The sequence below is a fragment of the Triturus cristatus genome, chromosome 6 (genome assembly GCF_964204655.1).
Source record: "Triturus cristatus chromosome 6, aTriCri1.1, whole genome shotgun sequence".
NCBI classification, from domain to species: Eukaryota; Metazoa; Chordata; class Amphibia; order Caudata; family Salamandridae; genus Triturus; species Triturus cristatus.
In genome coordinates this window covers 619,122,924-619,136,108 of record NC_140589.1, presented here as the reverse complement: position 1 = coordinate 619,136,108, position 13,185 = coordinate 619,122,924, and the positions used below count along the sequence as shown (strand labels likewise).

At 45.6% G+C, this 13,185-nt stretch overlaps 1 protein-coding gene across 1 annotated transcript in view; it reads left to right on the top strand.

Moving 5' to 3' along the window:
- The window catches only part of LOC146817654 (desmin-like), a 102,223-nt gene that overhangs the window by 67,982 nt on the left and 21,056 nt on the right, over positions 1-13,185 (top strand). Inside the window, exons 9-10 of the mRNA XM_085609223.1 lie at positions 35-159; positions 292-450. Coding sequence (XP_085465349.1) covers positions 35-159; positions 292-450 — 284 coding nt within the window. The remainder of the gene's footprint in view (positions 1-34; positions 160-291; positions 451-13,185) is intronic.

Below are 13,185 nucleotides of genomic sequence, written 5' to 3'. Positions count from 1 at the left end.
GCAAATATATTTAAACAATGTTTTCTATTTTTAGGATAAAATTCTGAAACTCCAGGAGGACTTGAAAACAATGAAAGAGAAAATTGCCCTGCATCTACGCGAATACCAAAGTCTGCTTAATGTAAAAATGGCACTGGATGTTGAGATCGCCACCTACAGGTGACAGTAGTTGTGAACAGGTCATCATGTTCAAGTCCCAAGTTATGCTCAGGCCATTTCACCTTTTGGTTATTTTTTTCACATATTTTTCACATGGGAAAATTGGGCACTAACTTAACTCTGTGCTTGCAGGAAGCTGATTGAAGGTGAAGACATTCGTCTCTCCACCAGCGTAAGCGGACATCACCTTTTGAGCAGGATGGCAGAATGTCATGGGGAAGCCAGCACCATTCAGAGCATCTCCAAAGAGCAAGCTGTAGAGGTAACTGAAAGAAAAACTCTCCTCATCAGGTAGGCATGTTTTTTTTCTGTGTTCTTCTCTCTCCGATTCCCCACCTATCTGCTGATTAGGCTTTGCCTCGCCTCCCAGTTCTGTTCTTACCTTCCTATCCACTGTTCACACGTCTAAAGTTGGATCAATCTATTAACGCCTTTCTCGCTTTCCCTCTCCCTTGAACCTGGCCTTTTTTCTAACTCCCAGTGTTCCACTGTCACTATGCTCCGAGTTTGTTGTGCCTTGATATGATTTGACTTGTGATGTGTGTTTAATAATGATGTAAATACATAAATACACATCAGCTTTTTCACCCCATTTTCCCCACAACCTGTCCTCCACCAGGGTGACGGAGTAATTTACTCTATTGTCCTGATGGAGGTACCAAAGACCAAATTTAGAAATGTCTGCTGATCAGCGGACATTTCTAGAATTGGCAGGAACCGCCATCATGGTGGTTCCTGTCAATGCGCTGTGCTTTTGCTGTAGCTCAGCTTGAGCATATATGAAACTTACCTTGCATTCTGCATTGGTCTCCTACAGTTTAGGTTCCTTGTAGGCATTGTGGGGGGATAGCCACCTTGGGGCCGGTTTTACAGAGTTGCCTTTCTCCACCTCTCGCTACTAAGAGCCATCTTGGAAGGGTCCGTGGCCTATTTTATTCATTTTATGTGTTACATTTTCCCACTTTTATGTTCATTTTAATACTTTCCCAGTACTTTCCCTCACAGGGGAGCCTGTGCAGGGCAAGTGGGGCTTCTGGACGCTGGGTTTGCTCCCTTTTTACATTGCCCAACAATGATTAGGCTCGCGCTCCGACGTGTAGTCACGCCCACCCGCTTATTGAGGGTTATTTAATACAGGAATTAGTGCGTCCGTGCAGCTCAGCTTGAGCATATGTGAAATCTACCTTGCATTCTGCATTGGTCTCCAGCAATTTTGGTTCCTTGTAGGCATCGGGTGGGTTAGCCACTTTGGTACTGGTTTTACGGAGTTGCCTGGCTCCACCTCTCGCAACTAAGCGCAATCTTGGAAGGGTCAGTGCCCTATTTTATCCATTTTATGCATTACATTTTCCCACCTTTAAATTTATTTTTATACTTTCCCAGTACTTTCCCTCACAGGGGAGCCTGTGCAGGGGTAGCGGACTGCTGGGCCCTTGGTTTGCTCCCTTTTTACTTTGCCCAACAATTATTAGGCTTGCGCTCCAGCGCTGGCATGTAGACATGCCCACCCTCTTTAGGAGGATTATTTAATATAGGGGTTAACACGACCGCGCAGCGGAAGCGCACAGTGGGCGCTCCTAAGGCAAGCCCGTCTGCATCCATCCACGCCCGGAACGCGCCATTTGCCGGAGCATCTGGCGGTATACCATCAGATCTCAGAAACCAAATCTACTTCTCAGGTAAGGAACTCCAAGCCCTAAAGGGCTGCAAATCCAATTGTACACATTTTAATTTGATCTCACTTTGGTTTGGCAATCGCTCGTGCTGTAAGTGTTGCAGATTTAATCTCCCTGCACCTTCCCCACTGCCAAGCCTTCTCACATGACGCTGTGACCTTTACCCATAGAAGCAGTCTTCCCAATATCACTGTGCACTAATTAATGCGCGATCATTAGTAAAACATGCCATCGAAATGGCCGGTGTAATTGACTCAAAACAACCAGATATCATCTTCATCACGGAAACCTGGGCAAACAGTGCCTCAACTCCAGATCTTCTTACAGCTATCCCGTTGGTATATACCATACATAGACTGGAACGCCTGCTTAAAAGGGGAGGGGGACTTGGAATTATCTATATGGAGGAGATCAGGGCTATATTTATAGCCATGTCTAATGAAGACTGTGAAGCCATATCCTTCTGGTTTGAGTTAACCAAAAATAAATCTTTTAGAGGAATCCTTATTTATCGCTCACCTGACCTCAGAAGCAACTTCCTAAATACTATCAGCACCCTCTTTGAGTATGAAATCTGTCACACTGACTTTACAGTTCTTGGAGATCTAAATTTCCACTTAGAATCTCAAAAAGATAAGGATACCATAGCTATGGTAGAACTCATGAATTACTTTAGTCTCTCTCAGCTTGTGCAAAATGCCACTCACACTGCTGGCCACACATTAGATGCCATTTTTTCTAATAACAGCTCCATCAGTAATCTCAATCTTCTACCGCTTTCTTGGTCAGATCATGCATCCATCTTTCTGGAGTTAAAAGGCACAAGTCCAGTCGTTGATCTGAACAATAAGCCAGACACGACCTTCTATAGAGCATGAACTAAAATAGACAGAAGTTATTTACAACTATTATTTACAGAAACCCGGCCTTCACTTGTGGATGATCCTAAGCTCGCTACTCAGGACTACATAAATTGGTTAGACACTGCCCTCTGCCAAGCTGTTCCCACAAAAAAGATCAAACAAGGCAGGAAAAAGTCCTCCGCCCATTGGTATTTAGAGGCACTTAGACTAGAAAAACAACACTGTAGGCATCAAGAGAGGAGATGGAGACTCAATTATGAACTCCGTGAAAAAGCAGCATACAGACTCTCTCTAGCCAAATACAAAACCCTTTTGATCAAAGAAAATTTCACATTTTTGGTCTCGCAGTCGAATCTGCAGAAAACGTGGCCAGGAAACTATTCCAGGTAATAAACAGTCTCACCGAGCAACCAAAGATCAAAGGAGCCTGTAATAGTCAAACCTTTTGCGATACCATTGCCCAACATTTCAGAAATAAAGTTGGTCAAATATACAACTCATTCCGCCATCTTAAGAAACTAACATCACACATGAGCAATGGTATTCGTGAGAGCTATACGACTAACAATATCCCTCGGTCCGTCCTGACCAACTTCAATCCAATTACAGTGACACAGACTGAGAACCTCATTCAGACCACCAATTCAGGGTCTCTGGAAAATCCCAGCCCCCGTCTGTGCTAAAACTAATTCCAGATTTCTTAGCCAAGGTGCTACCAAATATTTTCAACTCTATGTTTACCACAGGTATCTTTCCTACCTCCTGGAAGAGGGATTCCATTCTCTCTCTTTTAAAAAACACTCTTTACCCGGAAGACCCATCTAACTACCAACCTATTTCCAGACTCTCCTTTCCAGCTAAAATGATTGAAAAAGTCATGAACAGTCAACAGACTCAATTTATTAAAGAGAACGACCTATTAGATCCAACACAATTTGGATTTAGATCGGGACACAGCATGGAGACGGCTCTGATTAAATCCGCAACTAAAATTCATCCTCGACGTAGGAGGAACGGCTACTCTGATCCTATTGGATTTGTCTACGGCCTTCAACACTGTAGACCACCCTATGCTGATCTCCCGCCTGGAGGACCTAGGCATAAAAAGCACAGCCTTACAGTTATCTAAATTATTTCTGAAGAACAGGGAAAACATCGTAAAGCTGGATAATTCTAGCTTCAGCACCTTCTTTTTTCCTTGTGGGGTGCTACAGGGATCATCACTTAGCCCCACCCTGTTTAATCTTTATGTAAGAGAACTCAACCCCCTGATTTAATCCTTTGGTTTCTCTCTGACCTCATACACGGATGACACGCAGATTGTTCTATCTGCTGCTAATGATGCCAGTAATACTAGTCATCAACTTCATTATTGTATGAAAGAAATTGGCACATGGATGAGTAAGCATTGCCTCAAACTTAATTCAGATAAAACTGAAATGATCCTTCTGGGAAACAATCCCCATTTTTTGTCTACCATGAGCTGGCCATCGGAACTTGCCACGTTACCCGAACCCACTACAAAGGCTAAAAGCCTTGGGGTGATGCTCGATGATAAGCTTAATTTTAGCAAACAAGTCAACACAGTTCTATCTTCTTCTTACAACACTCTCAGAATCATAGGAGTAATTATACATTTTCTTCCCACTAACTCTAGAGAAACAGTCATATCGTCTCTAATCCTCTCTAAATTGGATTATTGTAATGTACTTTACATTATCTTCAGGCACAATATCTCAAGAAGTGTCAGGTACTACAAAACTCAGCCACCAGACTACTTCTTGCTCTCACCAAACACCACCCAGTCTCCCACGGGATCAAAGATCTACATTGACTAACGATCAAGAACCGTATCAATTTTGAAAGCACTCTGCCTCACTTTCAAGGCTCTGCATGCCATAGGACCAGACTTTCTGCGAAAGTCTATTTCTCGGCATGTTCCCAACAGTAACCTGAGATCAACTGGATCCTACATAGTTACCACCTTCAGATTTAAGAAAACCAAATGGAGTGGAAGTTGCTTCCACTGCAGGAGCAACCAAACAATGGAATCTTCTGCCAATACACATAAGATCAACACCTTCTCTACAGGCTTTCAGAAAACTTTTAAAAACCTGGCTTTTTACCCTTTAGTCCTCCATCTGTTTCACTGTTAAGCAAGCGCAAAGACTCCCTAGGGTATACGTAGCGCTCTATAAATATTTTAACATCACATAACATATGGCTCCTTCAACATGAAGGAGCCTTACAAAGTTTTTTTTATTTAAGAAAAATAAAATACCAAAACAGGATTTTCTTTATGAAAACAAAAAAAACACTATCCCCCTTCCATTGAGCATTTTTCTATGCTCCTTAACACTAGGGTTTTCCTGGCGGTGACAAGCATTGAAAAAGGGCTATATGTCTACCCATCTAAATTAGATAGGCAGACATATAGCCAAACCTCTGGTGGCCCTTACTTCCGTTGGAGAAATGTGACCACGGCTGAGACTGAGTAGTCTTCGCTGTTGTCCAACTATGGTCTACCGACATTTAAATCGGGCAAGCAGACCATAGTCTTGGTGTGGAGGGGATTCCGTCACCATTGCGACGGAGTTCCCTCTCTGCTAAGAATTAAATCTGGCCCAACGTGTTTTAATTATTTTAAAAGCAACCAATATAATATTTACATATAAGCATGTCAATATCTGCCTGAAGGAAGCTCACTATTGCATATAGTTTAGAAACCATATCGTAACCTCCTAGCCAAAGTCAATAAATAAAAGTTTTTATCAAGTTTGACCCTGACAGGGATCAACAACATATAAGACCCTGACAGGGATCAACAACATAAAACGGGGGGGCCGTGGTGCAGGTGAGGTCGTATGAGAGTGAGACTGACTGAGTCATCACATCGCCTCGACTAGAGTCTTGACTCTCTAACTCCCATTCTGGTGGTGCATTATGACTCCTCTGAGCTGCGGGCCCTCAGCAAACCTCTAGCACAAGCAATACATAAAGTAAGATAAGATTATCTGTTTTGGAGCTGACATAATATTTTCAAATGCCCTTCAAAACTTCAGAAACTATTGTTCAAAAGCACACATTTTAGGTTCTAGTGGTCTAGCTCATAGTTTAGGTAAGGTGAATAACACTTTAATTGGCATTATTTTATTTTGAACACTGCATCTGTGAAGCCACAATATGCACACTGGTCAGTGAGTGCTAGTGGACAGGCCAACAAGACATTATCTTTTTTGAACACCACCAAAAGCCAGAATGGCCGTACCAGGCATCTGGCTACCGGCGGGCGTTTCCCCTGGAGGCTGGAAAGGTGGAGCGCAGGTTTTGTGAGTGGGTCGGTTTTTGTAGCAATGCAGCAGTTTTAAAAACACTCCAAAGTTCCTTGTATGTTCAACAGTTTTCAGGCAACAATAAAAGTGTCAAGTTAACTCTGGTGATTTATTAGTGCATCTGCTGGAGAGAGAGGGGGTTTTGTCTAGTGGCAGTTTTCATTTATCTTAGGTAGTGTAGATGGTTAATATGTCTGCTGCAAAGAACGTGTTACACTCGGCGCAGACTTGGTATCCGACTTGCAGATTATTATTATTATTTTTTAAATTATTTTTATTTAAACATAATTGGCATAGTTAGGTTGTCCAGTTACAGAATACACATTGTACATCTACAGTCTTATCATATTCATCAGTCGTTTTTGTTGTTATGACATTGTTGGTATCTTGCTGCGCATACATACTTTCGCACAGGTATTAGATTCCATCACCTTATGCATTTCTAGGTCAGTAGTCACTGTTGGTAATGCGCATATTCCTCCCCTATAGGTATTCCAGCCTCCCCACAGTCTTATCCACTTTTTGGGGCATCCCCTTCGTACAAATACTGTTTTTTCCGCCACCATGGTCATGTCCATATCTTTGCACCATTCTGTGTGTGTGGGGGTAGCGGGTACCCCCCAATGTTTGGCTATGTTTCTTTTTGCCAGCATCATCCCTAGTGTTACCCATGTCTGTGCCGTGACGGTAAGGTCCGTTGCTTCCCAGATGTTTAACAGGCAACGTTTAGGTTCTGGAGGGACTGGGTTCCCGCTAACTCTCGTAATTGTGTCCATGACAGATTTCCAGTATTCCTTTATGGCGGGGCAGGCCCAGAGTGTGTGGAAGAAGGTACCAAGCACCCCACATTGTCGTAGGCAGAAGTGGGTATCGGCTTTGCCTATCTTATAAAGAGTGACTCTAGTGTAATAGATTCTCTGGGTGATGCTAGTACTTCATGACAATGAGTGTCGTTTAGGTCGCCTACCTCCCCCCCCATTTATCTCGTAACCTTTGCATGGGGTCAGGCATGTTATTAATGATTTTTTGATATGTCATTGAAATTGCTTTAGTGTGCATATGATCGGTCAGTAATCTGTCCTCCAGTGGTGAGGCCTCGGGCGGTGTGGTGTCAGAGGGGATTACTGCCTAAAGGGTGTGTCGGATCTGGTGATAGCGGAATTGTTCCATGGGTGCTATCTCGTATTGCTCTTGTAGCTGGGTAAAGGGGATCACCCGTCCTCACGCCCAGAGATCTCCCACCCTAGAGATTCCTATATCATCCCAGCGCTTGAAGCCTTTGCTCTTTCCCAACCGGCCTATGTTTGTCCGTGACCCATAGGGGCGTTTGTCCGTGACCCATAGGGGCGTTGCTAGTGTGATCTTGTTGTACTATCCCAGTTTTTTGCACGCTATATTCCATATCTGAAGTGTGTGGTTCGTTGGGCCTGTCAGGGCCCGGGTCTTGTTATAGAGGGCTCGAAGTAGTCCCTCCTCGTCCAACTCAAGTCTATCAAGGCCGTAAGCCGGGTCTGTATGGGGGATATGTAGCCATTGGTTGATTACAGTTAATTGGGACGCCCAATAGTACGTCTGTATATTCGGGGAGTGCGATGCCACCATCGTACCAGGTTCAGAACAGTTTCGTCATAGCTATGCTGGCCGGTTTATTATCCCAGAGGAGTTTGGTGACCTCCGTTTCTATGGCCCGGAAGTACGACTGAGGGACCAGGAAGGGCGTGTTTTGCAGGGCGTACAGAAACCTCGGGATCGCCATCGTCTTAAAAAGTGCCGCCCTTCCCAGGAGCGTCAGAGGCAGCGATTGCCAATGTTTTGTGTCTCTTTGCAGTCTTTGCAAAGGAGCTTGAAGATTTAACGTCATAAAGACCTCCGGGTCATAGGTGACATGGATTCCTAAGTATTTGAAAGTGTCCCTCACTATTGTTACATCACAGCCAGCTGGTAGTGCTGGTGGAGGCCCATGCAGTATATATCGGACCGATTCAGTCCAATTGATTGTATACCCTGAATGTCTTCCATATGAGCTACATATATTTAATAGACATGAAAGGGAATGCCTAGGAGAGGCCATATAGAGGAGAACATCGTCTGCGTAGAGGGATATTCGATCCTCGTAGCTTTCCGTCCAGTGGAGTCCGCGAATGACTGGGTCTTGTCTTAACCAGGCTGTTATGGGCTCTAGCATAAGGGCAAAGAGAAGCTTCGCTAAAGGGCAGCCCTGTCTCGTGCCTCGGTGTAGTGGGAACTCCCCAGAGATCTGCCCATTGGCTACTACATGTGCCATGGGAGAGGCATACAGCAGCCTAACCCATGAGCAGAATTTAGGTTCGAACCCCATCTTAATAAGGACAGGGAAGAGGAAGGGCCATTCGACAGTGTCGAAGGCCATTTGTGCATCAAGGGACAGAACAATCGCATCTTCTTGTACAGTATGTTTACGTCACAGCATACCATGTAGGCGTCTCAAATTTAGAGCCGTATTTCTTCCTGGCATAAACCCTGATTAGTCTGGGTGTATTAACGTGGCCAGATGCGGTGTAAGTCTGGTGGCTAGGGTTTTAGCCAATATTGTGGCCTCTGCGTTGATCAAAGATATTAGACTGTAGGAGGCACATTCCCGGGCAGGCTTACCGGGTTTGTGGATGGCCTCTATCGTCACCGTACGTTAGTTCCGGGGAAGTTCCCCCCTACCCAAGCTGGCCTGATACATAGCCACTAGGTGGGGTGTAAGTGTTATCATATTTCGTTTGTACCACTCTATTGGGATACCGTTAGGGCCTAGTGCCTTTCCTGACTGGAGTTTTCCGATTGCTATTGCTATTTCTTCGGTGGAGAGTTCCGCCTCCATTGAGTGGGACTCCTTTTCTGTGATCTTGGGAAGCCAGATATCACGTAGAAATTCCGCCGCCTGGTCCTCTGTTATTGTAAGCGGTGAGGTGTAAACCTGTTCATAGTGTTGCGCTAGAAGGTCTACTATGTCTTGGGGTTTTGTGATAACATCATCCGCGGGAAGCTCGAGCGCCGCAATCCACCTGTCGGCCTTCTCCAGCTTGTTGAGCCAGGCCAGTAGCTTGCCGGCGTTATCGCCGACTTCATATATTGTATGTTGAGTGACAGAGAGCCGCGTTTTCGCTTCCTCTCATTAATGGTTTCTGTACGCCTGTTTTTTGAGATGTAATAGATGGGCGGTTGTGTCAGAGGGGTCCTGCCCCTGAGCCCCTTCTAGGTCACTCATCTCCTGTTCAAGGGTAGCCACTATCTGGGCTTTCTCTGTTTTGTGATTCGTCATAATGGAGATCACCTGTCCACTGAACACTGCCTTGTATGCATTCCATAGGACGATCGGAAGGAGACTGAGGGCACGTTCTCAATAAAGTAATGTTTGGTGGTATCTGTCAGCCCTTTCCAGATTGCCGCATTTTTTAGATACCCGGGATATATGGGGAATATTCGGCGCTGTGTTGTGGCGTGCCACGTGTACAGAGTGCTAACCGGGGAGTGATCCGAGATGCCCCTCGGTAAATGTGTAATATCCAGGAAGTTCCCAATTTCACCTGTCGGTGCAAGTATATGATCTATTCTTGATAGGCTATTATGTGCACCTGAAAAGTATGTATATTACTGTGCCTGTGAGAAGCGAAGTCTCTAGGTGTCTATCAAACCCATAGTGTCCAGGAAGTCCGCAAAGTTGGTACGTGTCTGATGTTGCTGTCGAGGGGGTGTCCGGTCTAGGGTGTCACCAAGCGTGACTTTGAAGTCGCCCACTATAATTAGGTTACCCTGCGAGAGCTGGAGTAGGAAGGCACTGAATGCCGGCAACACTATTGAGTGAAGCGTTGGGGGAATATAAACCAAAACCATATTGATCACCGGATCCTCCCATTGGCATGATAGTGCTGCGAAGCGGCCTTGGCTGTCTGTATACTTGTGTTTTATGATGATTGGGTGTTATTTTTTTAATTTATTTTTATTAAACAATGTTTGGTACTGCGTAAATATGCAGTTATACATTGAATGTTATACAGTTCACACATCTTTGGCAGTTTTCTATGACAGCTAACATCTTTGACATTGCTTGTAGCATGCACCATTGATCAACATCTTTACATGGGATAAGTTTGTCGCACCATATTACAGTTCTGGATCACGTGGTATTGTCGGCAGTTCACATATTTCACCCCTGTATGTATTTCAGCCTCCCCACAATTTTATCGATTTCTTTGGGCACCCCCTGCGTACATATACCGTCTTCTCCGCCATCATGGCCATGTCCATATCATTGCACCACTCCGCGTGTGTGGGTGTAGCTGCTATGCCCCAGTGTTTAGCTATATTTCGCTTTGCTAACATTAATCCCAATGTTGCCCACATTTGTGCCAGGGCCGTAAGATCTGTTGCCTCCCAAATGTTTGGAAAGCACTCCTTTGGTTCTGATGGGACCGGGTGCCCGCTGACTCTCCTAATGGTATCTGTAACAGACTTCCAATAACGCATTATGTCAGGGCAGGTCCAGAGGGTGTGAAAAAAGGAACCAGGCGCTCCGTATTGTCGTAGGCAAAGGGGGGTATCTGCTCTGCCCATCTTGTATAGGGCGGTTCTTGTATAATAAACTCTATGAAGGATTTTGAGCTACACTGGGTGCAGCCGGGATGTGATCGCTACCTCCCTGGGTGACGCCAGTGCTTCCTGCCAGTCAGTGTCGTCTAGATTTCCTACTTTCACCCCCCATTTCTCCCGCAACGTTAGCATTGGGTCCAGCATATTATTTATGATCTTCGGATATGTTGGGGAGATCGCTTTGGAGTGTAGATGGTCTGTTAATAATCTGTCCTCTAGTGGCGATGCCTCGGGTGGGGTAGTGTTAGGGGGAATCGCTGCCTCTAAACCGTGTTTGAGCTGAAGGTAGCGGAATTGCTCCGTGGGTGCCATTTTGTGTTGCTCTTGGAGCCGCACAAAGGGAACCATCTTTCCTCATGCCCAGAGATCTCCCACTATAGAAATTCCAATATCGTCCCATCGCTTGAAGCCCTTGCTCTTTCCCAACCGGCCCAATTTGTCTGTATCCCAAAGGGGCATTCCTAATGTGATCTTATTATGCCATCCCAGCTTTTTACGTGCGAATTTCCATATCTGGAGTGTGTGTTGTGTCGGGCCCAGCTGGGCCTGGGTCTTGTTGTAAAGTGCTCGATATAATCCCCCTTCTCCCAGCTTGATTCTGTCTAGACCATAGGCCGGGTCAGTATGGGGAATATGAATCCAGTGATTGATTACAGTGAGTTGGGATGCCCAATAATATACCTGGATATTTGGGAGCACGATGCCACCATCATACCATGTCCGGAATAGCTTTGTCATAGCTATTCTAGCTGGTTTATTATCCCAGAGGAGCTTGGCTACTTCTGCTTCTATGGCTCGAAAGTACGAAGAGGGTACAGGGAAAAGGGTGTTTTGTAGTGCGTAAAGAAATCTTGGGAGCGCCATCATCTTAAAGAGAGCCGCTCTTCCCAAGAGTGTGAGGGGCAGCGATTGCCAGTGTTTTTTGTCTCTTTCCAGTCGATGCAGGGGTGCTTGGAGATTCAGAGTCATGAATGCGTCCGGGTCATATGTTATATGGATTCCTAAGTATTTGAACGTATCCTGCACTATTGTGACTTTACAGCCCCACGGAAGTGTTGGTATAGGTCCGTGTAGGACATACAAGGTTGATTTAACTCAGTTAATCGTGTATCCTGAGTGCCGGCCGTAGGAGCTACATATATCAAGGAGAAACACGAGGGACCGCCGGGGCTAGGCCAGATACAGAAGAACATCGTCAGCGTATAAGGATATTCGGTCCTAGCAGCTATCCGTCCAGCGTAGTCCGCGAATGACCGGGTCTTGTCGTACCTATTCTGCCAGGGGCTCTAGTATGAGGGCAAAGAGGAGCGGTGACAATGGGCAGCCCTGTCTTGTGCTGCGGTGCAGTGGGAACTCCTTAGAAATATGTCCATTCGCTACCACATGTGCTATGGGGGTGGCATATAACAGCCTCACACATGAGCAAAATTTAGGTCCAAACCCCATCTTTGTGAAGACAGCAAATAGGAACGGCCATTCAACTGTATCGAAGGCCATGCGCGCATCGAGGGACAAAACAATTGTGTCCTCCTGTATAGTGTGTTTACGCCCAACACTCAATGAAGACGCCTCAAGTTTAACGCTGTGCTTCTACCCCGCCATAAACCCTGATTCATCTGGGTGTATTAAAGTAGCGAGGTGTGGTGTTAATCTCGTGGCCAGTGTTTTGGCTAATATTTTGGCTTCAGCGTTGATCAGAGATATTGGTCTGTATGATGTGCATTCTCGGGAAGACTTCCCAGGTTTACAGACGGCCACTATCGTTGCCGTCCGCTGGTCCCGGGGGAGTTCCCCTGCTTCCAAACTGGCCTCGTACATTGCCACTAGCCGGGGTGTAAGTACCGTTGCATTTTTTTTGTACCATTCTATTGGGATACCATCGGGGCCCAGTGATTTTCCCGATTGGAGTTTTCCGATCGCTAATACTATTTCTTCTACGGAGAGTTTCTCCTTCAATGATTGGGAATCTTCTTGTAGGAGTTTAGGGAGTCAGATATCGCGGAGAAAGTCCTCCGCCTCCTTTTCAGTTATTGTAAGTGTGGAGGTGTAGACTTCTGCATAGTGTTGTGCCAGGGTGTCTACTACGTCTTGGGGGTTGGAGGTAACCTCCCCGTGGGAGTCTCAAGCTCTGCAATCCACCTGTCTGCCCTCTCTCTCTTGTCGAGCCAGGCCAAGTGTTTGCCTGCTTTATCGCCGACTTCATACACAGTATGCTGCGTGGCAGAGAGTCATGTTTTGGCTTCTTCCCATAAGTAACTTTTGTACCCTTGCTTTTTGAGGAGTAACCGGTGGGCTGTTATATCTGTGGGATCTAGTTCCTGGGCTCTTTCTAGGTCACCCACCTCCTGCTCAAGGACTGTCACCTTCTGGATTTTTTCCTTTTTATGATTTGCTATTAGGGAAATCGCTTGTCCTCGGAGCACCGTCTTAAAGGCCTCCCACAGGACAAGCGGCGAGGAGACCGAGGGTTCATTCTCGCGAAAATGGTGGCATCAGTCAGACCCTTCGAGATCTCCACGTTTTTGAGATATCCTGGGT